The sequence below is a fragment of the Pithys albifrons genome, chromosome 2, assembly GCF_047495875.1.
Source record: "Pithys albifrons albifrons isolate INPA30051 chromosome 2, PitAlb_v1, whole genome shotgun sequence".
Taxonomy (NCBI): Eukaryota; Metazoa; Chordata; class Aves; order Passeriformes; family Thamnophilidae; genus Pithys; species Pithys albifrons.
Genome location: NC_092459.1, coordinates 80,597,676 through 80,625,514, shown reverse-complemented (window position 1 = coordinate 80,625,514; position 27,839 = coordinate 80,597,676). Strand labels below are relative to the sequence as shown.

Genomic DNA, 27,839 nt, shown 5'->3' with positions numbered 1-27,839 from the left:
CTAAGCACAAACTATTCTCTTGATCTAGTAGAGTTTGGCTACTGCTAGGTCCTTTGACTTTCTGTGGTACTATCTACTACAGATTCTCCAAGAAATCATAAAGAGGCATTTCCACTCAATGTATTCGAGTTTGGTACAAGAATACTAACAGCAACAGCATTAACAAAGATCTTTTCTTATTATGAATTATATAACATTTTCCAGCAGATAGAATGGAATACTGAAGAGCAGAGAGTTGTTTTCCAACATTTCTGATAAGCTTTTATAATTAATAGATGCCTTTCCACTCCCTCACACTCAAAAGGAAACCAAGCCATAATAATCCTCCACTGCCACACTTGAAATCCCCTTTACTGGAGAACACAGAAGGAATAAGGTGCTTTATTATTCATAATCATTGAATCATAAAATGCCTAGAGGCCACAGAAGTAATGGTCCCTTGCACCAATGTAGACCATTCCTGCTTCAGAGACAAAGCATTGAGGTGGCAGGGAGAAGTAGCAAATATTCATAATATAGGATGGAAGTAATTGAGCAGTGAATGGAAAAGGAAGCAGAGAAACCCACATCACTGACCTTGGAAAAATCTCATAACCTACATAACCTGCACATACATTACCCATGTCCCAAGCCCCTTTCCAGAAATCTTCCTCTAACCCAGGCCGGGTGTCTGTGTTTCACCTACTTTTATATAAATAGGAATAATCTTGGTGATTTGGGCTCTGGCAATGTTTAAAAGAATCTTTAAAAAGGTTCTGAATTGCAAGACAATAGTCAGGAGATCATATCCATCACTACTAAATCCTGGCTGCAAATGGCATATCCTAGCATTTAGGATTACAGAGGCAAAGACCCTTGTGATGACTGACTCATGTTACTGGCCTGTTATTATTTTCTGTCCTGAGCACTTAGCTACATGAAAGCAACTTGATCCCTCAGTTAGCATTGACACTGGAAAATTAAGTAAAATAAATAAGCTTTAGGACACCTTCTGATGCTCTTGTGATTTGTCAGGGCAGCCTGATGACCAGGAAACCCTTCACTGGGGTGTTCTCCTAAGTCATTTGAACAGTATCTGGTTATATTATTGGCTGAGAAGGACAAATGATGATATTTTTGGTTTACATTACTTGAAAGCAAAATCAAATCAGCAACCTCCACAACCTGGCAAACCGAGCCTCAGCTAAACCTGCCTAACATTGCAAGACTCTTCACAATGACTTTCATAGAAACTGGTCCATATGTAGACAAAGCCTTCTGTATTTTCCCCGACAGTTCTGATTCTGATCACTGCTGTGATATATCTATACAGTACAACTGAGAATCATACCACATTCATTTTTACCTCCTGCACACTGGCAACAGACATCACACAAAGTATTCAGGGATCATAGAGTCTGATCAATTAAGCACTGATACTATCTCATTACTATACATTTTCTTCTGATGTGTTCTGTATAATTTCTTTAATAGCACTTGAATTAATTTTCCATCTTCTGGATTGCACTGCAGTAACTGAAAAAATGCACAAGAATAAAACACTGAGATGATTGTGCTTATGATTTGTGCTTAAATCCAGCAATGCTGCCTGGCTTCAGTAGCCTAAAACCCTATCGACTATCCCTGTCTTACAGGAAAGAATATACCATTCTATATGCTTTGAAATAGATTTTTTTTCTCAAAACTAGGCCTAAACTCTGTTTTTATTAATAGCCTTGATCTTCTTGCAAAGTAATATATAGCACAGTTAAAGTTGTAAAGAAATTGCAGGATTCATATTACTAGTGTATTTTATCATTATCCAGTGATGTCAAGCATGGAGCAACAGTGAAGTCACAGAAACAGAAGTGATTTCATCAAGTATAGTTCCAACCTATAATTCTTTTTCTGCCTTTTCCATTAGCCAAAAGCCTGTCAATAAATTGAGCCAGATATTTTAAAAGTACATATATATATATATATACGCTACTTTCACAAGTTAATAAAAGTATCATGTTTAATTAAAGCTTGGCAGATGCATAATTTGACTCAAAGAACTGTCACAACAGAAATGCTTCACTTGCGCACCCATCCATACATCTATGACCTTACACTGGTTGCAGCCTAGTCACTTGTTTTTCGCATCTACCAGTCACACCTGAGGTTTTCCTGGTATATGGAACCCAAGTCCTCAGAGACGTTAATGAAGTAATGGTGACTGTAGCGCTGTCACACAAGGAAGAGCTACAAATGTTTCTGCTGAGATTTGCTAGCAACATTAACCACAATAAGCACCAATCAACCCCTTGGAAGATGAAAGTTCACTACCATTCCTTTCCCTTCAACCTTTGGAGCAGTTCTGAATTAAACTTGAGAGGTTAGGTGGGACTGAAAGGTGAAGTGCAATTTCATTTCTTCTGAGAGCAGTTTGCCGATTTAAAAGACTTTTTCATTAGCTGAGAGGGGTTTTTTCCTCATCTCTGTACAGATGTGTTCCTTCCTTATTCTTCATAAAACAAATTTAGGCACATTTAAAGTTAAAAAGATGCTGGACAATCAAGTTCCTGCTTTCGTTCATCAAGAAGAACAGTTCCAAAACTTTTTTCAGTCTCAGGTCAGATCAGAAGAGTATAGAAAAAGAAATCTTCCCTATTCACCAACCCAAAAAGGAAGTGGAGCCCACTATGAATGCAAGACACCATATTTACTCCCATCACCACAACTGGGCTCACAGTCTGGCTGATCACAGGGTTGACACTGATCTCATCTTTATCTGTACTATACCAATTTAGCCATGTCAATTACACAGCAATTACTCTGAAGTGAGACAGAAGAGGGTCTGGCCTCAAATGTATTCTTATCTGACAACACTCACCTCTCAAGTTCACAATGCTCTGGAATATAAGGGAAGGACCAACCATTTTTACTCAACTCCACTGAAACAGAGTCCTAATAAAGAAGTTGATGTTCCCTTTCTGACACCATTTCAGAAGCACTTTACAGAAAAGAAAACAATGGTTTCACATGATAGGTATGTGGAATCACATTTCAGAGTTAGATGAATCTCTAGCCCTTTATTCCCTACTTCACATAAGCACAGCATAATATCAAAGCAAAAGGCTTTGTAAATATATCTTTTGCATAATAACATAATTCTTCATATTCAAAGGCTCAAACATTTTTTAAGCTGAAATCAAAGGTTAGAACAAGATTCTACAAAAATCAAAAAAGTGTGTTTCTAAACCCAATCTTAATTCTATGTCCCATTTATGTAAAACAGTGTGAGAAACAAATGTCTTAGTCGGTGAGACAGTACACTAATTTGTGCCTTCTTTGAGTGGTATCTCCTTAGGAATTTAAAGGGAAACACTTAAAAATTTTTTACTAATTCTTTTGTCAACCCCTCCTTCCCATCTCAGAATAAGTTTACCCTTGGTTTAATATATTTCTTTTTCCTCTCTTCTTGCAATAGATGTTGGACAATAGTAAGATGTAGGAGCAGTATCAGCCACAAGACTGAATCTTTATGCAGCATTAAACACCAACATGTTGCTCATACAAATGATTCAACCCAGAGAGTTTTTAGAATCTTTTACAATCTTCACACACTTGAATAAGAAAAAAAAAAATAAATTAATTCTGAATGTACAACACTTATGTTAACTTCAAAAATGTTTTAGAAACTGTTGGAAAAATGCTTTTGACTAATTTATCACAGGCCTCCATCCAAAACACAGCACCAGTCACCCACTTTCGGAACAAGGGGACAAAAGAGTCTCTCTGAGTATGGCTCCCCCAGTGAGCCCAGTTACCCCTGTGCCAGAAGGCTTCAGTGACAGTTTCAGAAATTCTAGACCTTAGCTACATATTGGATATACTTAAAGAAGCCTTCTCTATAGAATATAAGATACCAGTTGCCTTATACTATATAGAAATTTATCTTCTAGGGTTTTTTTTATCCTCATATCCAAAAGAAGGGACTTTTTTATTGCCCACATAAATACATAATCCCTTTATGAATTTTCCTCAGCTCTTGGCCTCAGTACTATTTCTACAGCAGTAAGTTCCAAAAAACTGTACATTGCATAAACAACATATTTCCTCTTACTTTCAAATTGGCTGTCTTAGCTCCCTATGTTCTTGTACTATGAAATAAAGCAGGAGCTGACTATTTTTCTCTCTAGTACTGTGCCACCTGGTTTTCATCATAGGAAATGAAAGGACAGTTTTGTGTCCATGTATCAGTTTGTCTTTCTCCTAACTCCATTCCATCATTTTTCTCACTGTTAAAATATCACTCCTCCTCCCAGTTTATATTTTTGTTCAATGATGCAAGCAATCAGCACAGCTCTTATTTCAGAAAATAAACTAGACTCGCATGTGGACAAAATCCTTAAGCTACAGAGGAGGGAAGAAAACCAAGACTCCAAATCCTCACTAATTGTGATCTTCTGGCTTTTGCTAATTTACAGGATTAACTCACTCCTATAATAGTCCAGATTTCTTCCTCACATCACAATTGAGTCATGGGGTTTTCATATTCACAGGATAAGCCTATTTAGCTCTTTTCAGTCCATGGGACACTCTTTACCTCTTTACCTCTTTCTTCCCCAGTATCATGAAGGGGAAAAGTAATGATTCTAAGGTCATTAAGCCATGCATAAAAATGCCATAAGAGATCAAATCACACCAGAGTAATGCAAAAAAAGAAACCTCTCCTACAGTTCACATAGACTTCAATTTCCCCTCTTTATGATACTAGAAAATCAGTATACAATCGGTGTGTAAGTTGAGAGGGTGGACAGGAGGAATGAAACACAGATAGCTAACTCTTGTAATGTACAAATTGAATGATCAAACAATCATGACAAAATGTCAGCTGATGACATACACTGACTTTGGTAGGGTCATATCTAATTATTAGTGACTTGGTCTAAAAAGGCTTTTAGTCGAAGAAAAGCTACTTCTGAGATAACAACTAATGCATGGGGAAGAGGGCAACAGAGACAATTAAGCAAGGATATAATTTCAGTGCCAATGAATTTGTTTGACAATCTGCTTCTTAGCCCAGTCAAACAATCTTTGTAAATAAAATTCCTGCACTTTCAGTGCATAGTCTCACTATGGAGTCACTTTGTTGTTAAGAGTCCAGGCCATAGAATGAAAAATAAAAACGTGCAAGAATTTGCACACATTTGCTCAGCATCATCATTCAACAGCTCACAGTAATAGGAACAAAAAGTTTCTTACTGTGTTCAGGGAGCCACCACACTCAAATATGAATCTCATACAAACAGTCACTGAACTGCGATTGAAACATAAACCACCCGAAAAATTCTGGACCTAAACCTAACTGCATAAAGGCAAAATACCTCCAGCATTAGGTATCTCAGTGAATCAATGTGTGGTTGCATAAGAAAACAGTACTAGAAAGGTCAGTATATGAATCTTTACTTTTGTTTCTAAGATGCTTTGATAAAATAGGTCTGGCTCTAGGAAACATGGAATAATTATAGAAGACACATGTCAGTCTGCAGATGGAGCAAGTAACTTGATTTCTCTACCTTTCATTATATGCTTTAGAAGATACTTAAACTACCTTGGCACCAAAGTAGCAATCATTAACATCATATCTTTATCCTGCTGAACACTTTACGAAGCAACACAAGCAGCAGCAAATGGAAAAGAAATAAATTAGACAGCAAAGACTTGGAAACAATCTTGGAATCAAAATCCTGGATGGGTTACCCCCAACATAAGCATTGGCTCTGTATCCGAATTCTCCATCTTGTGCCCAACTCTAATCATTACCAGTTCCCTTTTAAAAGCCTGTGCCTGAATGAACTGATGTGTTATGAGACAATCATGACCTAAGTAAACTCCAAACAAATCACTCATCACAGCAAAGCTCCAGAACAAGCTGGTACTTTCTCAGAGAACAGTGTTCTTCTAAACACAACTTATAACATAAAGAGAAAACAGAAAGCACATACTTTCTGTAGGCTTTCATCAATTGTACACAAAGCCTTTGATAATTCTGAATAGGCTTGTGATCATTATGCCCCAGGCCAAGAGACTCTCAGTAGTTTAAGATCTCATTTTCCAAACTTTTTGTTAAAAGAGTCTTTTTAAGTGCAGGGGAGAAAGGAACACTTTTCCTGTGAATATCACTACATTCACAATACCCCTACTCAAATCTGTACATGCGCTATCTTTTTCCATACCAAAATCAAACTTCATATGCTCAGGGTCAGGAGCAGGAGGAGACATGTTTTCTGTTACCCATCATTCCCTTTTATGGCCAAAATCGCTCCTGGAACAGTTGACCTTCTCCAGTTCTCATGCTCACTCTTACTTTGCTGTCACTCAAATCTACCAAACACACTCTGCTGAATTTCCTTTGGTTTGCCTTTTGAAATTATCTACGTAGAAGACATGAAAAATTCTTATGCAGATCCAGGAGGGCAACTAGAATAATATGCCTATCATTTTATGTTCTGCAGCACACACCAATACATGACAACTATGCAGTTAATGTTTTAGTGAAATACTAGAGGGTTTTGAGTCCAGAAAAAGTGCAACCAGCTTAATGTAGTCACTATTTTCAACACCTTTCCCTTTGAAAGCAAATGGTAAATCAGTTTGAACTCCTTAGGACTCAAATCTTATTCTTCATTGTGGTGTTTTTCTTTGAGCTGCTTTATCAACTTGGGATAATAAAGTAATAAAAATGCTATGCATTCAATTAAACTGCAGGCCCAAAAGTTTCCTTTTCTTTAGAAGTGTTATGTAATAACTGGTAAGCAACAGAAGTGAACTTAACACTGTGGTATCCTGTGATTCACATCAGCAGCTGGACAAATAATTACAGCCCTTCTCAGGTGAAACCTCACCAATTTAAATTAGTTTTCTCTAGGCAGGGAAGGACAAACCTCCCTGAATGACAGGGAAATAAACAGAAGCCTTTACAAGTGTTAAAACAGTCTGATGCACATGGTATAAAAACGCTACCTACCAATGAGCACAATTTTCAGACTCAATTCAGAATGAAATTCTACTAAATTTTGGCTAGTATTTTTTTTACGTATATTAAAGAGAAAGGGGTCAGTTGTACCCTGACCAGGTAGACATTTCAGTATTCATAGATGGGTTTTAACAGGCCATGCTCTTTGTTCAAGATCCATCCATTCTGTTTCCCTACCTTTGATTCCCTGGTTTTCTAAAAGGATCACTCACCAAAAAAATTTGATTCAGCCCCTTTGGAATCAGGCCTAGGGAACACCCCATATCTTTAGAACCAGATCTTTCTGTGTGTTTCAAGGAGTGACTAAATATGGAATCACACAAAACAAGGACAGTGGGGACTGATGGGGTCATGTACACCATCTCAATCTCCAGATGGGAACAGTTTTGCTCAAAAAATTGTTAATAGCTACTTTTCCAATGTTCTTAAGAGATGCACTGACTAATTCCAATTATGCATTCATGAAATTATTAGAAATTTTCTTTTACATCTGTCATCCATCTCCAGTTAAAGACTACTGGTGCTACTACTTTTCAGATTTTAAACACGTTATTAAATCTGAAAATATATAAATTCACTTTTTATTTACTCCTGATAGCAAGTGCTCTTTCTGCAAAATGAATTGAATAGTGTCATGTCATTTAAGACTTGTCCTACACTACTCTAGCAGCTGAGCCTTACAATATCACAACACTCCCTCTTTTTATTGTTTTTCTACTGGAATTGAAACAACAGTTGTTAATTCCCCATAACTAGGTCCTAATTTTAGGCCGTCTTGAAGGGAACACACTAGGAAAGGAGCACCACCCTACAACTTACAATTGTAGGAAGACTTTTTGGTGTCTAAAATTGCAGTGAGATAATTCTGAGTCACAGAACTGTCACGTTCAAACTAGCATTTTCTCTTTTTGATGATACTTTAAGGAAGAAATCACAGTCAGTTTTCAAGGTACTGAAGCATTTCTTACAAGTTATCTAGACTGTCTAAGGAAAGCTAATTTACAAGGGAGGTGTCTGCCAAAGGTGCCATTAAGTCTAGAGCCATGAGACTGACTTCTCCTTGGACATCTATTTAACAAGATTATGATGCAGAAATGTACTGCACTTCTCTGTGTGAAGTGCAAACCTTTTTATCCCAAGAAATTACTTTCTATTCCTCTTAGGTAATGCACGGTGAGGTTTTTCTAATCTCTATCCTTAAGGGAAGGCAAGAAAACTTAATTAATATATAGATATTCACAAGTAAGTAGCACCAGGTTTTTTTAATTCACCTTCAAATCAAGAAGGGTTCTAACTAAGATGAGATAACAGATTCAACTTCCTAGTGCTCTTCCACAGTAGAGTTTTGCAACTGTAAGTGCATAACAAAAATATATTTATATGGGACAGAGACTGAAAATGTGTAGCAACTAAGATTGATCTCTGCACACAAAAGTAGAAATAAAGCAAAGCTTGCATCTTCCCAATATTTGAAATTACAAAAAAATTACTTTTCAAAGTTTTTTGTATTACTTGACTAATTCCTGGCCTGATACAGACACTATGTAAACAAACACTAAAATCCTTTCACTGTGTTTAAAGATGAAAGCAATCATTATTATCTCTCAGCTGGAGAATTAAATGTCACAACTTGAGTACAGTGAGTATTTCAACATTTGAAAGTAGAATCTTCAAGAAAAAATTAAACAACACATTCACAAACAAACATTGCTAGGTTTGTTTGGAGTTTTTTTTAGTTTATCTTGCTGTTGGTTGAGGTTTTAGCTTGTTCTTTTGTTAAACGGTTTTTTCTGGCAGGGCAGTCTGGAGGGCAGGCAATCTCTTTTATTTCAAGGTTATTGAAAGGAAAGAGTAGGGAAGAGTCCTCAGATTAAGTGGAGCCAAACTACAGAATCAGTTTGGACAATTTTGAATGTTAGATTCAAAGTAGTGGATATTTTTAAGTCAAAATTAATCATCCAAGAACTCGAAAAATTATTAAAAGGTAAACAAAACCCACATTTTCACAGAAGATGAATCTAAGAGATTGTGAATGCTATAAAACTGAACTAATTTTCCTAATACAAACAACAGTTATTCAGATTTGTTAATCTGCATTCTTTCTTCACAATTTTTTTCTTAGTTCAAACTTAGATCAGATTTTTTTTCTTAGATCAAAAATATGACCACACACTGACCTACCCAAATGTGATTCGGGTTCACTAGAGCATAAATCACAAAACCATAAAGTCACATATTTTCCTGATAAAATAACTGTAGTTCACTTCTGGTTTTACCTAGTTTGCTTTGGTGCATGACAATATCTTAATGCTTATGGATAACTTCACTTCTCTCTGGTTGTAATATCAGTTACTTATACTAATGAAAGTTAAATATTAATTTAGGGATCTATCTTGCAAGATGCTCATACCTTTATAGAAAGGTCAACTTTCAAAGTTAGTTATGGGCCTAAAGAAGTCAACAGGGATAGTTGTGAGAACACAGGAAGAACAGGCTTATGTCCCCAATATGCAAGTGCTTGGGCACTCTGAAAATCTCACTGACATTAAGTGCATCAGAAAGCCAACCTCCTGTCATAAAAAAAGCTGCTTCTGTTTCATCTGGTGTGGGTGTGTTCTATAGGTACTTATGAGTGTAGTGAACCAGAAAACAGCAGGCCAAAGGGAAGGAAAAGACCGTGCTGAGAAGTACATGAAAGTCTTCCAGAAGTGCTAAGATCTAGTGGTTACTGGACCTGCTGAATCCATGAGAACCAGAAATAACCACACACCAAAAATCAGATGAACCTGCAGAAGGCCACCAGCACACACTAGCATGGAGAACATAGGCAACTTAGAACATGTTGATGAAGTTAGTGCCTTCTATATGCAGTCAAAGGATTATATATACATATGATGAAATAAAAGACCTTCTGGATCTGTCCCAAATACCAACTCAGAAGTCATGGTGCACTAGTGTAATCAAGTGTGGTTGGCTCCCAGCTGTTTCTCAAACCAAGTGTTCTCAGAGAGAGTTAGTAACTGTATAAGCAAACAATTGCATATAACATATGATTAGTCATCTGCTATTAAAGACAACAGCTCAGTTCTGCTGTTAGTAACAGCTGAATCAACAAAAGGTGTTCTAATTAGCACTGTTTTTGATCCAACTTAATCCCCTAGGAGGGAAACAGAAATTTATAGCACTCCTTGTTCTTGTGCCCACTGTACAAATGGCTCAGCTTCAATCCTACAGGAGCAAGCAGTGCTCACACAAACTTCAGTGGGAAAGAAACAAACATGTTCTGTTTTTATAAAATACTTACTTGGTAGGGATATAGAGTGACTCCATTTGTTCTTGACAAAGACCAGGTGCCGTCAAGGTACTGATGGGCCTGGATGGCCACAGAGTTGAGAACGTTGCCATTGCTGGGGCTGGTGGCCATTTGAAAGCTGACCTTGGCTTGGTGTCCAGGAGAGCCATTTTTTTTCTCCACCCCATTGCCGATTCCTAGACTGTTGGGTTTTCCACTGTGTTTGTTGGCAACAAAGCCTGTATAATTAGATGTAGCATAAGGAGCAGGCATGTATGCCCAGTCCCTGGGTTGCAGGCTGCCCATGTGCCGGGGACTCACTAATGTGGGGATACTGGAGAGAGTTGGGGGAGAGCCTGGTGAGGCATCATAATGTTCCGAGTTGGCAGCTTGCTCTAGGGTCAGCACCATCTGAATGGCCTCTTGCTTCAACTGGTTCAGGTGTGTGGCACAAACATCACATCTGTTGTCCTTCTCATTCCATGCCTTACGAATGGTATTGGGAACTTGGAGCTTCTCATGAATCACCGAAGAGAAACCTGGGTCCTAAAAATCAAACAGAGAAGGGTAAGGGAGGGACAGGAGAGAAATGTTTAACCATGGTCACCACAGTGAAACATTATTACTGCATTTCAAAATCCAATTTATGAGATAAGCTTAGAGTGCAAACAAAGGCCATTAGATACAGTCAACGTATGCCAGAAGCAGAGCTGAACAAAACTGAGAAACTGGACTCTGTTGGAAAGAAAAAATTCTTTACTTTTACTGATAAGTGAAAAATATTATAATTCCACTGCAAGCTTCTATGCATGGCAGAGAAAAGGAATTAACCTGCTTCACACCACTGCACCTAATTTCTGGCTTGAATGAAATCTCCTCTTAGTTACACAGGTGAGATTAAGAGCAACTCCACTATAGTCAATGGACTTCTAGAAAAGCTCACAAATCCACTCGATCATGCCAGCTTTGGCACTCAAAAAAACCAAGAAATGCTCTGCAACAAAAATGTCACACTTCAAAGACTGCTGTAAAGTAAAAAACTTTAAAAAGCAGAAGTACCACAACTCTCCCAAAATCCCTTTCAGAATTCAAAATAGATGGAAAGTGGATAAACTCATTTACTAAGAATACACATTTCAGTGAAAAAACCCAAAATCCTAAAAAAATCCAAATGCAAACAACCAACCTTTTCTATTACTGAAATGTTCTACTGCTTTTTGGGTATCTGCTGATAATGTAAAATAAAGTATTAATTTTATTTATGAAATGCATGTATAGAGTTAATAATCTGGAAAACTCATTTTCTTCTTGGAAAGCACAATTTTGGTGTAAAGCCATGTAATTGGGTTTAAAGTCTCTTGCTTCATAGCCCTTACGGGTAGATATCTGAACACCAGTGATGCTCCCCACAGAGCAATATGTCACCTTGATATGACTGCCATCATTGAATGCTGGCCCCCAAATTACAAAGTGCTTCACTAAGTTCTGAAGCCAAACAGCAGTCTTAATGGGGGCTTATCACCCAACTTGCCTAGTTCTTACCGTATCACGCAGTGTTGAAAACTCAGAGCAATGATATGTGTGTTACACAGAGCAAAAAGGTGACAGTGATTTGGTGGGAATATTTCTTGGAATTTTCATACCACGTTGCTGTGGTTTTTACAGACCAGGCAGGGCAGACTTCACATGTCCTTCCTTCATTTTTGGAGACTTACTGGTGGATTTTCTTATCGCTACTCAAAAAGATTTACAACCAGCAGTATCAGAATCTTTTTTTTCCTCTCCATCTTTGCTAGTCTAACAGCATTAGCAGCAAACTGAAATCAGACTGAAAGACTGCATGTGTGTGGGGGGGGGGGGGGGGGCCCAAAAATAGACAGCACTCTTATCAAGTAATTTGATGAACCCCATGCCATCAGGATAGACAAATTCCATGTCTTGATAGTTTGGCTGTGCTGTGAAAGTGGGTAGGGGGTATAATATAGGGAGGGAGAGAATTCATTGGTAGAGGGTCATATTCATTATGATCCATCTCTATAATATACTTGAGCATTTTATTTTCACTGTTTAACTACCGTGAACAGCTCCTCAGCATGCAGTGATTAATTGATTCATAAATCACTGTGCCTCTTTATGCACAGCAGCAAAAGAGCAGTTCCAGCCCCAGAAGCCCAGGAGAGTCATATAAGATGATGGAAAACAACAGGAGGGTAAGGTCTGATCAAGCCTCAAGCTGGTCATTTCTATTCTATGCACAAAGCGGGTCAGAGCATCAAAGTGTGTCAGGAAGGCAGGAACTGGATTCTGCACCAACCCTTTCCCCTTCACCTTCGGGAAAGGGACTGGTGGAAATCAGGGGGAAAAAACAGGATGCAAAATATGTCAAATCCTATTTTCCATCCCAGACCATAACTAGGTCAACAGATCACATCAAATATAGGCACCTGCTTCTTGATGTCAGGTGTGCAGGGAAATGACTCTCTACTTTTCATGATGAGCTAGACAAAGCTACCTATATAGCTGAGGTGTAAGTAGTCTTTCCAGGCTACTCAACATCAGTCCAGGAGAAATCCTTGCCAGCTATTCCTTCAGCTAGCAAGTGTCACAGAGGTAGTTGCAACTTCCCTTAAGCAATCCGGCTTCGACGCAGGTAATTCTATACAACATTCAGATCCAGCAGCAGTTCAACATGGAAATTCTGGGATACTATGACAAATATTCCAAGGAAACAAAGCCTTCTCTAACATAAGCAAATGTCAGCATGATGTAAATATTAAAGTAGCACACCAGCTTTAAAGAGTGCTGGACAGCAGTGAATTCAGCTTCATCTCTGTTAAAACAAACATCAGATCATTCTCTGATTCAACAATAAACAGAGAGAGAGAGGGAGGGAGGGAAGATGGAAGACTACTCCTCCTCAGGAGCAGAAGGGAGAAAAAGGCACAAACTGAATTGATTATTCCCAAGATTGACCCTACTAATCTATCAGACTCTACTAGACAGATAGTTCAACACTGGATCCAAGTCTGGGATCTGAAACAGAGAAGCCTATAGGACAGCAAATAAATTTGGAGGAGAACAGGTTCCAGAAGCACATTAGTCACATTTTGTTCTCAAAACAAAACTGATAGAGCCTAGAGAGTTTACTATCTTATGCTGCACTGCGGAGCTCCACTATTATTTCAGAGAATTGGCTGAGAGCTTTACAGCACATTTAGCAGCCAAAGCTGGACAGTCCCTACACCCTTACTTGAACAGCAGGGAAATGCAGCTACACTGCACTGTTTCAGCATTTCAGCTGTAAGCAATCATCTGCACACATTCCCCTAGGAATGCTTATCAGTTCAATAAACAGTAACTTGTCCCATATGAAACAGCCATGGGCCAGCCGCACTGGAGGTAGATGCACTGAGCAGCAGGAGTTGAAAAAGGTTATACTCACTACTGAAACTTGTGAGGTCTAAGAAACTCCACACTCCCTGGCACAAGAGCAGATTTGCTTGTGAAATGTGAGGTTGACACTGGAAATACCATTTATGTTTTGGCACTCTTTTCCAGTCCTGACAGAACAAAGTACAGTGACACTGAAAACTGAAACAGAACTTTGGAAATCACAAAAGAGTTCGGTTTGAGTTCAGGGCAAATGTTCATAATGGTTTCTCTTCTTGGTCTAATGGTTCACCCATCTTTAGCATAAACATCATTACTGTAAACTCCTATTCCTACAATAAACAAATGAAGGCATGTAAGAGGTCTGAAAGCTTCAGGAGATCAGCCACAAGGCAAGCAGTGAACTAAACAGAGTGCACACTGAGCTATACTGCAAGAAGCCTATTCACCTTATGGTTGAGTTTTCAAGGTCAAGTAAACACCAATTCTAGATATGCTTAGTTGCTCTTCTCTGCTGTTACCAGAGAGTAATTAATCTCTCATCTTTGTTCCTGAACTAAAAACCCACATGGGAAATACATGAGAGAAATGAAATTTTGCATTTTAGGGACCCATCATAGGTATGCTGAGGAATTCTTGCTTTATCAAGTGAAAATGTACCCAACAAATAGGCATTAGTTAAAAACTGAAGCATAGAAATGGCTCTACCACAGAAAATGCAGTCCTGGTTTCAAGGGGAAGGAGGAATAGCATTATTGCATGATCATGTAATGTAAGGCAGAAGCATCCTCTTCTTTTTCATCTCCCTTCATAAAACTGTGCCTTGCTGTACAGTTTTCATGATGTTTTAACTCCATTGCTAAGAAAGCAGATGACAAAGCTTAGAGCCCATCTTCCTCTAAGACAGAAAGCAAACAAGCACTTCCAGCTTGAAGCACCACCTGTTTCACACATACATTTGCACAAGGTTCACAAGGACACACAGTGAAAGCAGAATGAGCTCAACTGGTGGACAGAGAGACAGGAGAGAAGTAAGATGAACAGTTTGCACTTTCACATGGCACACAGAACCTAGCTGATCACAGATTCTTATACAAGTATCTCATACACATTCTACTCCTTTGCAAGCATATAGGAGGCAGACCTTCTCTCTAAGATTTCATACATAACTGTTTGATTTGGTCAAGGACGCCCTGTACTAATTAGACATTGTAGCCCTATGCCATTACCTCAGAGAAAACTCAAATATACAGTGGATCTCAACACCTTCCTGAACAAACTGTGTTCTTCAACACCAGTATTACTCACCACTCTTCACAGAAAAACAAAGTCAATGCTAACTAAATCACTGAGGTCAACTTCCACTTGAAGATGCTCAGAGAAGACTCAGGGGGTCCTTTTGCTTCTGAAACAGTCCAGACAGTAATGACTGTTGGTGTGTAATCCATCACACAAGGTGAAGGGAGAAGTAGGGAAAAACATCAATAAGAGTTCTTCCCAAGAAATACTGTGTTTTCCAGATTCTCCTTCTCCCCAGGTGGGGAGTAGAACTTAAGAAACTTTAGCAGGAGGGAAGCCTTAACCTGATAAAAGCTTCATGCTATTCTACAGCTGTGCAAATATCTCTGCTCTAAACACAATTCTGTTAGTCCATGGTTGATCACTATTTTGGAAACATAGGAGAGGTGGGGTGGAAGAAAACAAAATTAAAATTCTCCTTCATTCTCCTTTCTCTCTCAAGGATGTACTTCCAGCTCAATAAAGAAATTATATTTGTAATTTACTTTCCAGAGCTACTTGGTCTATTTTCCAAGTAACTCTGCCTTCTAACTTAAATGTATCCTATCATCTTCTAAGCTACATTTTAGAGATTTGCTGTTTTCACCACTCCAGAGCCCCAGGAGTTGAAAAACAGCTCCTCACTGTTACAGTGGCATCACTTCCATCAAAGTAAAACAAAATTCAAATATACTGAAGTCAGTGGGAGTTTTTCCTCAAATAAGCAGGAGAGGAAAGACACTATGACTCTAAATTAGTAGCACTATACCATCAAACTGAGCTGGGAACTCTCAGATAAAAATCAGTTAGCTTCGATAAGAAAAGACTGAGTCCTTTGAATTATCCAAGTTGTCAGGATCTCTGCTAGCACAAGCAGTGTTTTGAGAAGTAAAAGCCAAAGTTGCACATGAGCAAGACCAAGGGGGCAGCGAGCTGGCCTCCCTTGTTCTATTGCTGTGTACACAGCAAGTGACACCTTCTCTGGGAAAAACCACACTGCCTTACCCTCCCTGCCACAGAAGTCATCCCTCACACCCAACATGTCTTCTTCACACGCATTATCACTCCCAGCTGAGCAAACACAACTATCTCACCTCCTTTCCTATTAAAAAAAAAAAACACCACATTTCCCTCCTGTCATAGAATCATAGAATAGAATCATAGAATCAATTGGGTTGGAAAAGAACTCCAAGATCATCAAGTCCAACCCTTGGTCCAACTCCAGTCCATTTACTAGATCATGGCACTCAGTGCCACGTCCAATCTGCGTCTAAAAATCTCTAGGGATGGCGAATCCACCACCTCTCTGGACAGCCCATTCCAATGCCTGATTACTCTCTCTGGAAAGAATTTTTTTCTGATATCCAACTTAAATTTCCCCTGGCAGAGCTTAAGCCCGTGCCCCCTTGTCCTATTCCTGAGTGCCTGGGAGAAGAGACCAACCCCCACCTGGCTAGAACTTCCCTTCAGGTAGTTCTAGACAGTGATGAGGTCACCTCTGAGCCTCCTCTTCTCCAGGCTACACAACCCCAGCTCCCTCAGCCTCTCTCCATAGGGCTTGTGCTCCAGTCCCTTCACCAGCCTTGTTGCTCTTCTCTGGACTCGCTCCAGCACCTCAATATCTTTCCTGAGACTCATTTCTTTCCCCAAAAGGAACATGCTCCCAATAATCACAGCAAGTGCATGTCAGGGAGAGTAAAGAGGAGGCAATCCTAAAGTTGACAGCTGTAAGTAGGGAACTTGGATGAAAGGAGAGACAGAGATCATGAGGAAAGCATAGTATAAGAGGCTTTTTACACTAGGCAGTTTCCAGCAAGCCCACATAAAGACACTCTCTTACCAACTGCAATAAAACCTCTGCAGTGTAATTAAGTCCCACCTCTTTTACTATTACCATTCTTGCCCCTCAAACTTGAGCTTTCTGGTGCTGACTTGAGGCTTGACTTTCAAAACGCAATGAGAGTGCAACCTGTCCTACAGTCAGTATCTCCAAAACACATCTGGGGGACTAGGTCTTTTCACAAAGAGGGGAAATTCAAAAATCAAGTCTTAATCCTGCCTGGTGTAGCACTCACAACATCAGTATTTCAAGGTGTTTCTCTGGAGCTGGCACATACAACTGACATTTGGACTTTTATAATTCAACTCTTGTCAGTGTAAACCAGCCACTCTGCAATCAGAAAAATGTGTTCCTTTGGTTTAAGCTGCTTTCTTATCTGAAAGAGACAGAAAGTCTGAGCAAGGCTCACCTTACAAACTTTCAGCAGAAGGAAGCAGAAGAGAGAAAACCCTGGATTACAAATGGGAAGAAGGACAGAAAAAGTGAAAAAAAAAACAAGAACTTTTTTCTAATTGCTCCATGGATTGGCTTATGTCTCATGGCTCTGATGATGGATCAACACTGACGGACTTACAGCTGTACACATCTGGCACACAGGTGCTTGTGTGAGCATTCGAGGCTAGACAGCAGCCAGATTTTAAATTGGGTTGGGAAGAAGAGATGAAATAGCAGCAGGAAAATCTAAATACACATTCAGTGGTGCAAATCCAAGTCTTGCCCAACAAGTTCTGCTATGAAGTGGTTTAGAGCCCTGCAGCCCAGACTAAGTCTCTGGCCACAGCACGCACAGGGTCCCCTGAAGGAAAGCTTCTTCTATAGCTATGTGGCAGACAAACCCAGCTGTTGCTGAAGGGGTAGAATTTCTCAGCACCCTTTTGATAGAACAAAGAAGAGAAAACTCAGAATTGCAGAAACCTCATCCCTCATGTTGGTAAAAGCAGCAGATCTTTTCTCTCTTCCTTGCTTTCTACTTTCCTGCCTGGACATGAAAGGATTGCATTTGCTTTCTTAGCTACCAGAGCACACTATGAGCTTGTCTTCAACTGACTGTTCACCTTGACCCCCCGGTACTTTCCTGCATCATTGCTATAAAGCAGTTCTGTGTCATGAAAGGAACCCAAATGTACTACAAACACATTTTTGGTCAAGTTCCCCATCATCTCACAGAAGTCAGTGGCTATTGCTGCCTCTTCACTCAACTGGGGTCCAGATATAAATTTCACTGAGCTAGTGTTAGGATTAGATGCTTTCAGGAGCTTACGAACTGCTTTCACAACTGAATGCTACTTTCACACCTCACCATGATGACAAACACAATACCCTTTTTTCTTACAATCATTCTGATTGCCATTCACAAAGACATTGTTCAGCATAGCTGATATCCTGTTACTCACCCTTTCAAACCCATATGGAACAAGCACGACTGGCCTATGACTACATGAGCCAGACACTTTAAAAGTCTGCAATCACATTATACTTACTGTTCCCCTAATTTAAAAAGGGGTTTGTAGCAAGCTGAAACCTCTTACAACTGTTTTTCAAATACGAGAATCTTTTATTTTAGGCAAACAATCAGACAGGATATTGTGGGGTTTATTTCATGACTTAGCATTCTCAAAAGAACTACTCAATATGTTATATTTTTTTACCAAATCCATTCAGCTTCAGCATGTCTACAATTGACATGCATCAGAGAATCAAAAACTTTTGGTCCTCTTCAGCTTATTTTTGTATCCTGTTTTTTTAAACCATTTCTGCAGGCTCCTTATGTTTTTCTCTCCACTCTAAGAAGCTTTAGTATCTTTAAATTCCATGCAAGATCACTATGTTGAAGGAGCAAAAGAAGATTAAAAAGTCAATAGACTGCTACGGTTTATTGGTGGCTTTTACAGTGGGTAAAGACCTTTGCCTTTGCATAAGCAATCTTGCTTTTCATTTTGGGTTCCTGTGTTCTTCTGTTTGTTTTAATTCACTTGACTTTATGAAACAATTCTACCATTTTCTTCACTTCACACCCAGATTCCAACATGGTGCAGCAAAGCTACATTTCATTCATCTTAGATATCCTCTCCTCGAGCAACAGTCATTCAGGTTCTCTTCTCCAGTTTCTTTTCTGACGCTGTCAGATTTCCTCCACTCTCCGCTTGACTGGAGAGAAGTTGGGAAGGTCAAGGATTGACTAGAATTAGAGCATTGCAAACCTTAATACAAAACTAATTATGGTCAGTTAAAACCTGAGGAGTTCCAATTTGACAGGGACATTTGAAATTCATGCTTCAAATTGGCCTTCTTTAATGTCCTTGAACATGAAAACACCAGGCAACCCAATAAATCTCAATCTTAGCAGGGAAAAATAAAATTCTTCAAATCAGATAAAGTTTATCTGTGTCCCATCTAGGAAAAAAGAGAATTAATATTGTTCCCAACCACTGGGAAAGTAGATCACAAAGACAACAGTCACTTCACGGCAATAATGAAGCCCCTCCAAAGCACATTCACAGTCAGACGCACATTTGCCTCTTCTTTATGGTTCCATTTTGCGTTAGATAGGTAACTGTTAAAAACATATCATTTGAAAATAGATGACTGAGTCTCCTCTCTGCACTGCTTCTCAAATCCTTCTACATGCAGAGCACTCCAAGCTGCATACAAACCTCCTCTTACCACTCAGTGGCAGTCATATCTCACACTAGTATTGACTGGGGATTTCCCTCAGCTTTTTATTTCAACTGAACTAAAGATATACCTCAATGCCCACAGGAGCTGTTACATGCCTTCTTTGGGAGCTGTTTCCTTCACAGTTATGTGAGACTGTTGAGAACAGTTGTAGATGACTGTACAACCCTTTAGGCTGCAGAAAGTGAAGACAAAATACCTACTTGAAGCAGATCATGAGACTAGAAGGGGATGGAGGAGAAGGGATGAAGGAGGGAAAGAGAAGAAATCAAAGCAATGATCTGTGAAAGAACTTTTTTGTCCCCCTAAATAATTTGACAGTCTCCTGATGGGGTCAGCAAAGATACACAATGGCTGACCTAGACAGAAGATCACAAAATCCCCATTAATAAGCTGTATGCCACTCTGCTTTCCCAAAAGACTTCATGCTGTTTTGGGTAGACAGAAGTTGCGTAAGAGCATCCAGTAAGCAACTCTGAGGTTTGACAGCACCTGTCTGAAACATCCTCCTTGACACATACCAGGCCTGCAGCAGGCTGCTGCTTTAAATAGTAGCCACATACCAGGTGCTGACAGTCACTTGCTCCACAGGCAGCAAACATCCCCTGCTGTCTAGCCGTACAGGCTCTCACAGTCTCACTTCAATCAGTTAAATCTTTCCCCCTCAGTAACATTTGGCCAGTTATCATTTATCACCTCTTTCTCACTCCAAGCCATTCACCCACAGAAGGGCTGCTCCACTTGCTTCTGTGTCAGGATTCTGCAAACTCCAGTCGTGTCCAAGATCTAACTACATTTCAGTGGCTCAGCCTCTTGGAAATTCTCTTTTTACCTCGGAGAGGGGGAAAAGCACCACCATTCTGTGCCTTTCCTGCCAGCAGTACAATGCCCATGATCCCTTCCGAGTTTGCACAACCTTTTGGAGTCCAGCCTCAGGCTCACCAGGTTTATCAGGTGCACAGCTCCCAAACCCACTGCATACCCTTTGACCCTTCTCCAGCCCCTGGGCTGTGACATCCCACCTCACACTGCACTAATCCCAGCTTCAGGTTAATTGATACCATACTTAACACTTTGGATGTGCATGACATTATTCATTGGTTTTTATTAGCATTTGGGTTTGTTTTTATTAAACTGTGAACTGAGAAAAATCCCAGTACAATCCATCAAAACTTTAGTCTAACAGTTTTACATTATCTCAGGATAAGTTACGTTTGCCTGTGAAAGCTCCTCAGTTTTGATGTAATACCAGACAGTAACCATATATAGCTTTGTATTTATAGCTTTTTCCATTAACACTGTTAGATTAAGAGCTTGTTAATGATCTAATTATGAAATTGTCTAATGATGGTTTTGCTTAATTTCTTTTGTGAACATGGAATCACTTATAATTATTGCCTGTGATCCCTGGAACACCTAAATTGAGATGGAACATATCAAAGGCTTTTCTTTGGAAGTGAAATTTTTCTATGTAAGTACATTTCTCTTCTTTTTCACTTCTGATCTTATCATATTCTACACATTTCTCATGTATAACACTTCACATATATTGATACCATTTTTATGCTTGCAGACAAATATTACAGACATATGAAAACAAAAATGTACCAGAAAAGTTAAAATCTATTTTATAGGGTGCTGAGTGCCTCCAACCTTCATGCAGCCAAATCTAAAAGCATTAGGACAGCCATGAAAGAACATTTATTTCACCTAGGATATAAGGCAAGCAGCAGGAGCACACCTCAGCTTTTCAGATGGGAATAATTCCATGAGCAAAGTTCTTTCCAGATTTCCACTCCAGTTGCAAGATAAGTTTATATTTAGTTAGCACAGTGTAAATATTTGCAGTATGCAAAGGTGAAAAAAGAGGGGAAAAAAGAGGAAAACAATTAAAATCCTCAAGAAACTAATGAAAGTAACAGGAATCTGACAACTATCTGTAGGAGGCGAATTACTCTGCCACAACTCTTTCACATACAGCATGAGAATAAACTGCCATGCATAGGACACCTTTTTGCCAGGCAAAATTCTTTTCTCCAGCCTCAGGGTAGCTGCACTATTTAACTATGCCAGCACATGTGGTAGAACGGGTGTTATGACGCACAGCCTTATTCTCTCAAGTCCGCTGCAAACACACCTGCTAAATTTCATTACACTGTGTCAGTGTGTGAATTTCTACACAAACTAGAAACTAATGCGTATACTTCAGCATATGCTTCAGCTCCAATTCAGCAGACTCTTCCTGCATCTGCGGAGGCAGTATTTGCACAGGGTTTGGTATTTTGCACCAAGGGTAGCTGACAGAGTCTGGGTTGAGGGGCTGGTGAGTGCAGGAAGATGTGTGGGGAAGATAAGAAGCTGTGGTGAGGATGGAAGCTTTGAGGCTGCTAAGTGTGGCTTTACATGAGAAGAGGAGAGCTCCAACTGCACTCACTATGGCTTTTGCAGAACCTGCTCTTGGCTGCTTCCCTGCCAGGTGATCCAGAAGGCACCTACTACACCAGCACTGACTCACAGTGCAGTGGATACAGCTGCACGATGCAAGGCTGCTCTCAGGGAAGGTACTGGCTTGGGTCCAGAAGCTGACAGGCTACGTGGCTGCCAGGCATCTGGTGATGGGGGTAACCTCCATGGATGTGAAGCCAAATGAAGTTGGTATAGAGTACAGTGTGGCTCTGTGGGCCTTGTTCAGACCCCTGAGAACACTGCTGCTTCTGAACACTCACAGCCAGGAGCAAGCAACACAGTCTAAGGTTTACCACTGCATTTCTACAGGCTGGTAAAGGCTCTATTTCTATACGTTTCTTCACAGTGACATTTGTGACACTGCGGGAACTTTGGAATACAGTTAATTACCTCTTGTTGTTGTCACCTATTAAAAAAAGAACATCCCAAACTCAAAAAGTAGACATTGTTTCAATTCAGAACAATTGGGTTTGTTCAGAATTACTCACACTGTACAACCACAGACTGTCACAGCCTTCACAGCCTGTATCCCATTCTCCCGCACCCTCACAAGGTCCCAAGCAATTCAAATGGTGTCAAATCCAACAGGGCTCAGCTGGAAAGAGTTCTCACCAGGTCTCAATGAAAGCATTCAGGCCAAGCACTTCCCTCCCCACATCCATTCACTGTGAACAGAAGCCTCAAACGCTTGCTGTGGGACCACAGGGGACTGGCACATAATGAGCCCTCACTGCTAAAACAGCACAGTGTTGCTGGCCCCCTATGACACTGATCTACAACTGTGGGCTGAAAACATACCTCCCCCACTCTCACCACAGCTCACGTTCTCTCCTGATTAAGCTGACTGCTGACAAGCCCAAGAGGGGATCAGTCTCTTGACTTGTGTGGTCTGATGAAGGCTAAGATTACAAATCTTTTTCCAAATAGTCCCCAAGTGAGACACACACAAAAAAAAAAAAAAAAAAGAAGAGAGAAAACTTCCAGTAGAGGCTGGTAGCATTACCCAGCCTTAAACCAAAATACAATGTACGTCAAATTACGGTGTCAGATGAAAAGTGGTCTAACCAGTGGGGTGAACGGATTTCCAACCTTTGTAAAGATTAAAGACACAGGACACTGATCATGACTAATACAGGACTTCTTGTGTACCCAGTCACAGCATAATCAGTAGGAAAATGGGAATATCATCTGAAAGAATGAAGCTAATAGTTCTAGAGACAGTCATTGCCACTATGACATTGTTCTTGCAATACACTGAGTAAGGCCGCTCACCCTCTTCCCTCTCCCCAAAGACATCTCCCACAATTAATTTACAGAGTAACCCTCTAAACTCAAGTTCTGTCTTCTCTACTACTGATTCATATCTATAGATCCAGAAACCAAACCAAATTTAAGGAAATGTAGACATAACTCCTTACACAAAAAGGATTTATGACCAGTGGAGTAATCTAGTAGCCTCTTAAACCACCTTCTAGGAATTTCAGCAATGACTGCTTAAATGAATACATTATTAAATCTACATACCTGCATAATTTATGCAACTTAGAAAAAATAAATCTAATTTATGCTATTTATTGACAGACAGGAGAACATCTGGATTTAGATTTTAAACAAAAAACTAAACAAACAAACAAAAAGAATAGTGTCAACATCTTTGAAAGATGCTTCAAGGAAAACAGTGCAAGGAAGGAGAAAACAAGGATTTGTTATTTTACTGGCTTAAATTTATTTTTGTCTGAACAGCTGAAAGTTACATATCCAAAAAGAAAACAACTGTGAGACAGAAAGTTTTCCTAACACTGCGTTACCTTGTTTTCCTTAGTAGAGTCTGGGTTTCAGTTAATTAAATGTATTATTATTCTCTATTTACCTCTCATACACATCTTTACTCTTTCTGATCCAGCTAGACCTGAGCAGTTCCTGTCAGAGATTGCCTTTTGTTCTCTGAAGCAGATGGGGCACAGGCTAAGGAGCATAATGTCCTGGAATTCGCACCAAATTTCACTATTTCTAATGCTGTAGCAGAAGAGTTGCACTGAGATGGAGATAGAGACAGAGGGCTGAGGGAGTCAGAGCAGGACAGCAGTGATTAAAGGTGCCACTGTGGTTTTAGGCTAGATTCACAAAGTACAGCAGCATGAAGCATTGTGCTTGTCCTTTGCGGGCAGCTCCTGCAGCAGTATCCGCATCCTGGATCTTGGTGCCTGCAGCCCTTAGACAAGTCATGAGGAGCAACAGGGACACTGGAGCAGCAACACCTGGCAAGGAACAACATAACCTCTCAAAGAAAAGCTGCCAAACATGAGGTTGTATCTTGCAGTTCTAAATGTCCAAGAGCTGTTCTGCTGGATTCGCTCATTAGAGCCTCCCCAGCTGCACCAGTCTCTCCACACAGCCGCACAGCTGCACGCCTTTACACCACACAACTTGGCACAGCAGCCTTTGGGGTTTTAAAACCTCCATCTCCTCAGAAACTACACTGCCTACCTTCACACGTGGCAAGATAAGACAACCATCTATTCTTCATGCAGAGTGTGTGCTGCTGAGCAGCAGAAAAGCATGGTAATTTTGGGCCCAAAGTCCAGCTCGCCATAGCAGACGTAGAGGAGTGTTGGATCAGGTGAAGTCAGTACTGTCATTACCTCTCCTTCTCCACGCAACTGAAGTGTAGCAGCTCCTAGGGAGCAAGCCAACTATGAACGCTGCAACAGGAAAGGTGGAGGAAAGACCGCAGACCTGGGAGCTGGTGAGAGAAATCACTCTCTGCATTCCTTGATGTTGTGGTCTTAATCCACTTACACCTTGTAGAAACCCATTTTAATTGGCGAGGCCAGTGACTTGAGCAAGGAATCTGAGTTTCTCCAGGCCTTGCTGCACATTATCATGCATGGGCTATTTGATGCCAAGGTTGCTTAGACCAGCAGCACCACCCATCAGAAGGACAAGGCCCCTTTTGGCACAGGAGTGTCATTTCCTTGGTGTTTGTCATGCACCTTTGAATACAACTGATTGTGCACGCAAAATGATTCATTGTCATGGGGCAGCACCACAACCTAAAACAAGTCGCTCAGTTCAGTTGACCTAAAGTAATACATCCAAGATCAGACTTCCAAATGTGAAATTGCCACCTTATATGACTTCTTGAAATTCACTGCCACTACACCACTATGCTTGAGGCCTGGCTTTAGATATTCCACATGTTCAGTTAGAAGAGCAATCCTTCACAAAAATACACAGGCTGTGCTTCCAGCAGGGGCACAGGGAAGAGAGAGGAAAAAAAAAGGAACAGGAAAGGAGCAGCCACCATGTGATCCAACATACTACAAAAATGGAACAAATTCTCCATTGTCAACCCAATCTGGGCAAAGGATGGAGACTGCCCTACAATAATCCCCTCTTACTTTGTATGTACTTGTTCCTGTGAGGCAGAAGAAGCCTAGAACACTACTCAAGCTAACAGGAATACTAGATGTGTTCCACAGGATAAACAAACTGCATTTGCAAACTGGGACCTGTATGTAAGGACTTGATTTCTATATGCCAACATACCACTTTGAAAGCACACAGTGGGTCCGCTTCATATGTTCAAAGTAGAGGGGATCTTTTGTTACCCATACTTCAGTTTTGCAGATGCAAATACAGTTGTATTGCACAATCAAATAGTTTGACATTTTCATTACAAGCATTTTAGTTATTTTTGAAACAATTTTTACAGTTTGATATTAATAACCAAAACTGTGGCTCCAGCTCACAATCTCTGTCTGAAATTATTTTATCATCAACACTACACAAGCTATGTGTAAGGTCTTCAAGGCTTTACCAGAAGGGATACTAGAACACTGGGATCTTTTTGTTTTATTCATACTTACAGTGTCCCCATTGAGGGCTCCACTGATTACCGAAGGGACTGGCAGTCTGGAGTTACAAGGAAGTTCAACTCCCACTCCCTCCCCTAATTTTAAATGCTTCTCGTGTTCTCAACTAAACCCTGCATTTAGTATTGTAATTTAACTTACTCTCTCATGTTACCACCCATAGAACATTTTCTGGCATGCTCACAAAATTCCACCAGAGACCTTTTCTGGCATCCACTTCTATAGAATTTTCTGAATTTATTATGCAAAATTTAAGGGATGTGGAAAGAGAAGGACTGCAGAGACATCACTTAGTATCCAATGCAAATATAACTAATGAAATCTGACATGCATGTATACATTCAGAGTTTTTTAGCTTTTTTCTTTTTAATAAACACTGAATACACTACTACTTATGAAGTTAATTCTATTTCTAGAGAGAATTATACTTGCATAGCTAGAACATTCTATAACATCTTCCACAACAGATATGAACTTCTCATTTCCCACTCAACCTCCTGTCCCTGATCCCAGCCAGGCTTTGTATGAAATTGCTTTCACTTTTATTCTTGGCAGCAATGTCAGACATATCAGATGCATAAGGTGCTCCCAGCCCTCTTACACACAAGTACGAAAATGTTTCCTGTGTTCACATTAGTATTTTTTTTTTAATCTACACAGAAAAGCTCCTTTGCTATTTAATAATATACAAAGTCAGCTTGCAGAGGACAATGCAAAAATACATCTCAAAGCCTTGAAAGACTACAAGTGATTCCTCTCAATCACATTGTTTTTAAGTGTTTTTAAGTTCAAGAAGGGAATGTGCAGTGCAATACATAATTCTGACTAGTCCTGCACAACATCAGCCCCAAGCAGAAAAGGCAAAAACATGCACTTCCTATAATCTCCTTGCCCAAGATCCCAGTTCTGGCTCATCCAAGGAGCACTTGGAGAATCCTGAGTGAGACAAACAAAGCAACAGAATCACAGAACAGCTGAAGCTGGAACGGACCTCTGGAGATGATCTCACAAACAACCTCCCTACTCAAGTAGGACCATCAAGAACAGGCAGCCCAAGACCAGGCTTGGACAGTTTTTGAGTATCTCCAAGGTGGGGACTCCATAACCTCTATGGGCAACCTGAGCCAGTGTTCGGGAACCTGCATGGTGAAGGTGCTTCCTAATTATCAGACAGGAAGATCCTGACACTTTTCCTCATTTCTTTTGGAACAATCCAGATCTCTGTATGGGCTATGGCACCTGGCAGAGCAGATAGAGCAAATTGAGCAATATGCAAAACCCACCCAGAGTTCAAATCACTGTTCGGGACATGATTGCTAAAGATTTCCCATCTTCATACATACTCAGGATGTCTACTCACCACAGCAACCACCACTGTTGAAAGTCACTCTCCCTTACTTCCTCAGATGAGGAAATCCTCAGGCTTCCTTTACAGAGCAGAAATCACCTATTGTAGGTATACAAACTGGGCTCAGAACACATACGGTGAAGGCTACTGTCAAGTACTTTTTGGCACACTCCAAAACAGGAGCACGTGTGCAAACTGGTGCAGCGCAGTCCTGTGATGCATACTCTGCATGGGTGGGAAGCAACTACGGTCCTGCTGTCATATTTGGGACACTGCCTTAAGTCTTAAGTCTATTCTTGATTAACTGCATTAAATGCCTTTAGGTTTCATCAACAGAAAGCAATTCCTATGTCGTGTTTCATTTGCAGTTTTAGTACATCACTCATGAGATAAATCCATGGAACAAGTTGCCTAAGTCAGTGTCTACAACAGAAGGGATTTTTTAGGGTATAGTCAGTGGTCTGCAACCTGGTGATTCCTCATGTAGCCAAACACAGGGCTGCAAAGCACTTCCACAAGGAGGAACGTAGTTCAGCTATAATGGCTCATAATGTGCAGTAACTTAGAGAGATTTTCCTTTTTCTTCTGCAAAGATCTATTCATTTCATATCAAAACAAGTCTGAAAACAGAAGTAAATAGCAGAAGAAACAGCCAAGATGATAATTTTAAG

General features: G+C 40.1%; 1 protein-coding gene across 1 annotated transcript in view; it reads right to left on the bottom strand.

Moving 5' to 3' along the window:
- The window catches only part of KIF26B (kinesin family member 26B), a 287,900-nt gene that overhangs the window by 188,168 nt on the left and 71,893 nt on the right, over nt 1-27,839 (bottom strand). Inside the window, exon 3 of the mRNA XM_071575037.1 lies at nt 10,308-10,841. Coding sequence (XP_071431138.1) covers nt 10,308-10,841 — 534 coding nt within the window. The remainder of the gene's footprint in view (nt 1-10,307; nt 10,842-27,839) is intronic.